Source organism: Acanthisitta chloris, unplaced genomic scaffold (genome assembly GCF_000695815.1).
Source record: "Acanthisitta chloris isolate BGI_N310 unplaced genomic scaffold, ASM69581v1 scaffold11142, whole genome shotgun sequence".
Classification (NCBI taxonomy): domain Eukaryota; kingdom Metazoa; phylum Chordata; class Aves; order Passeriformes; family Acanthisittidae; genus Acanthisitta; species Acanthisitta chloris.
This window is the reverse complement of record NW_008659928.1, coordinates 49,261-50,769: the sequence shown is the minus strand read 5'-3', so window position 1 is coordinate 50,769 and position 1,509 is coordinate 49,261. Positions and strand designations below refer to the sequence as shown.

The 1,509-nt window shown below is 61.2% G+C and overlaps 1 protein-coding gene across 1 annotated transcript in view; it reads left to right on the top strand.

Moving 5' to 3' along the window:
- Positions 1-81: 81 nt before the first annotated feature.
- SLC8B1 (solute carrier family 8 (sodium/lithium/calcium exchanger), member B1) overlaps positions 82-1,509 on the top strand; it is a gene marked incomplete at its 5' end in the record, with an annotated part of 3,989 nt that continues 2,561 nt past the window's right edge. The window contains 6 exons of the mRNA XM_009069609.1: positions 82-234; positions 334-386; positions 493-550; positions 773-905; positions 1,033-1,200; positions 1,277-1,384. Of these exons, the coding sequence (XP_009067857.1) occupies positions 82-234; positions 334-386; positions 493-550; positions 773-905; positions 1,033-1,200; positions 1,277-1,384 (673 nt within the window). The remainder of the gene's footprint in view (positions 235-333; positions 387-492; positions 551-772; positions 906-1,032; positions 1,201-1,276; positions 1,385-1,509) is intronic.

Here is a 1,509-nt window from a genome sequence, read left to right as displayed (position 1 = left end):
CGGGATACCCGATGGCAGCCCTCGTGGAGAGCAGTGGGTGCTTGGGGTGCCGGGCCAAGCACCCCCTGCTCTGCCCCACAGTGCTGGGAGGTTCGGGAACACAACAGCTCTGAGTGGTGCCACTTCATCTGGAGCAACCCTGACTGCCGGTTGGACGGGGGATTCCTCGACTACCTCAACGGGGTCTTCTGTGTCTTCCCCCCCCAGCTGCTGCCCCTCGCCGTCACCCTCTACGTAAGGATGGGAGTGGGGCAATGCTGGGGGTTGCTCTGCTGCAGGGGCACAGAGTGAGGACCCCACTGACCCCTCTCTGTGCCACCCCTGACCCCTCAGGCTCTCTGGCTCCTGTACCTGTTCATCATCCTCAGCGTAACAGCGGAGAAGTTGTGAGTGGCCCCGCAGAGGAGGGGATGGTCCCCAGGATGACTGGGGAGCCCCATGGTCCCTGAGCAGCCGTGTCACCCTTCTCTGCCTCCTTCTCTGCCCTTCCAGCTTCTGCCCAAACTTGTCAGCAATCTCCACCAACCTGAAGCTGTCCCACAACGTGGCAGTATCCTTGGTGGGTCGAGGGGAACCTCAGCCAGGGAGGAGGGATGTGGGGACAGGGCAGGGGAGGTGTCTGTGACATGGTCTCTTTGTGTGCCCTCGGCACCATGCCAGGGGAAACCAATTTGGAGTGTGAGCTGGAGGTTGTAGTGGTACTAGTGATCATGTGCTGGCACTGGGCAGGAGTCCACAGGCACCAGTGTCCCCACAGGGAGATGGCCACCAGATCTTTTCCTTGACATCTCTTCTCCATGGTGTCACCTTCCTGGCCTTTGGCAATGGGGCACCAGATGTCTTCAGTGCTGTGGTGGCCTTCTCCGACCCCCGGACAGCAGGGCTGGCCATTGGGGCCATCTTTGGTAAGGAGACCCTCACTGCCAGCTCCTCCCTGGGAACTGCTGGCTTGGGATGGGGTGTTTGGGGGGAACATTGCAGAGACTTGGGATGTTCCAACCCGCTGAGAGGGTCCTGTTGGACCACTGGCAGGTGCCGGCGTGTTCGTGACCACAGTGGTGGCTGGGGGCATCGCCCTGGTCAAGCCCTTCACAGCTGCCTCCAGGCCCTTCCTCAGAGATGTCATCTTCTACATGGTGGCTGTCTTTGTAACCTTCATGGTCCTCTACTTTGGCAGGATCAGACTGGGAGAGGCTCTGGGTGAGTGCCATGGGGGGCTGGGGGTGACAGGAGCAGCCTGGGGGTGCCATAACCCCCCATTGCTCTCCCATCCCAGGTTACCTGGGGCTGTATGTCTTCTACGTTTTCACCGTGGTGCTCTGCACCTGGATTCACCGGCGGCAGCGGGGGGATGGGCTGACCCCCTCCAGACCCTGGGAACCAGGTAAGGGCTGCCTGGCTGTGATGGGACCCACAGTGTGCTGGGGTGTCCTTCCACTGCCCCACTCTGCTCCTCTCCCTCCCAGAGATGCCGACAGATGCTGAAGAGCCAGAGTCCTCGAGCACAAA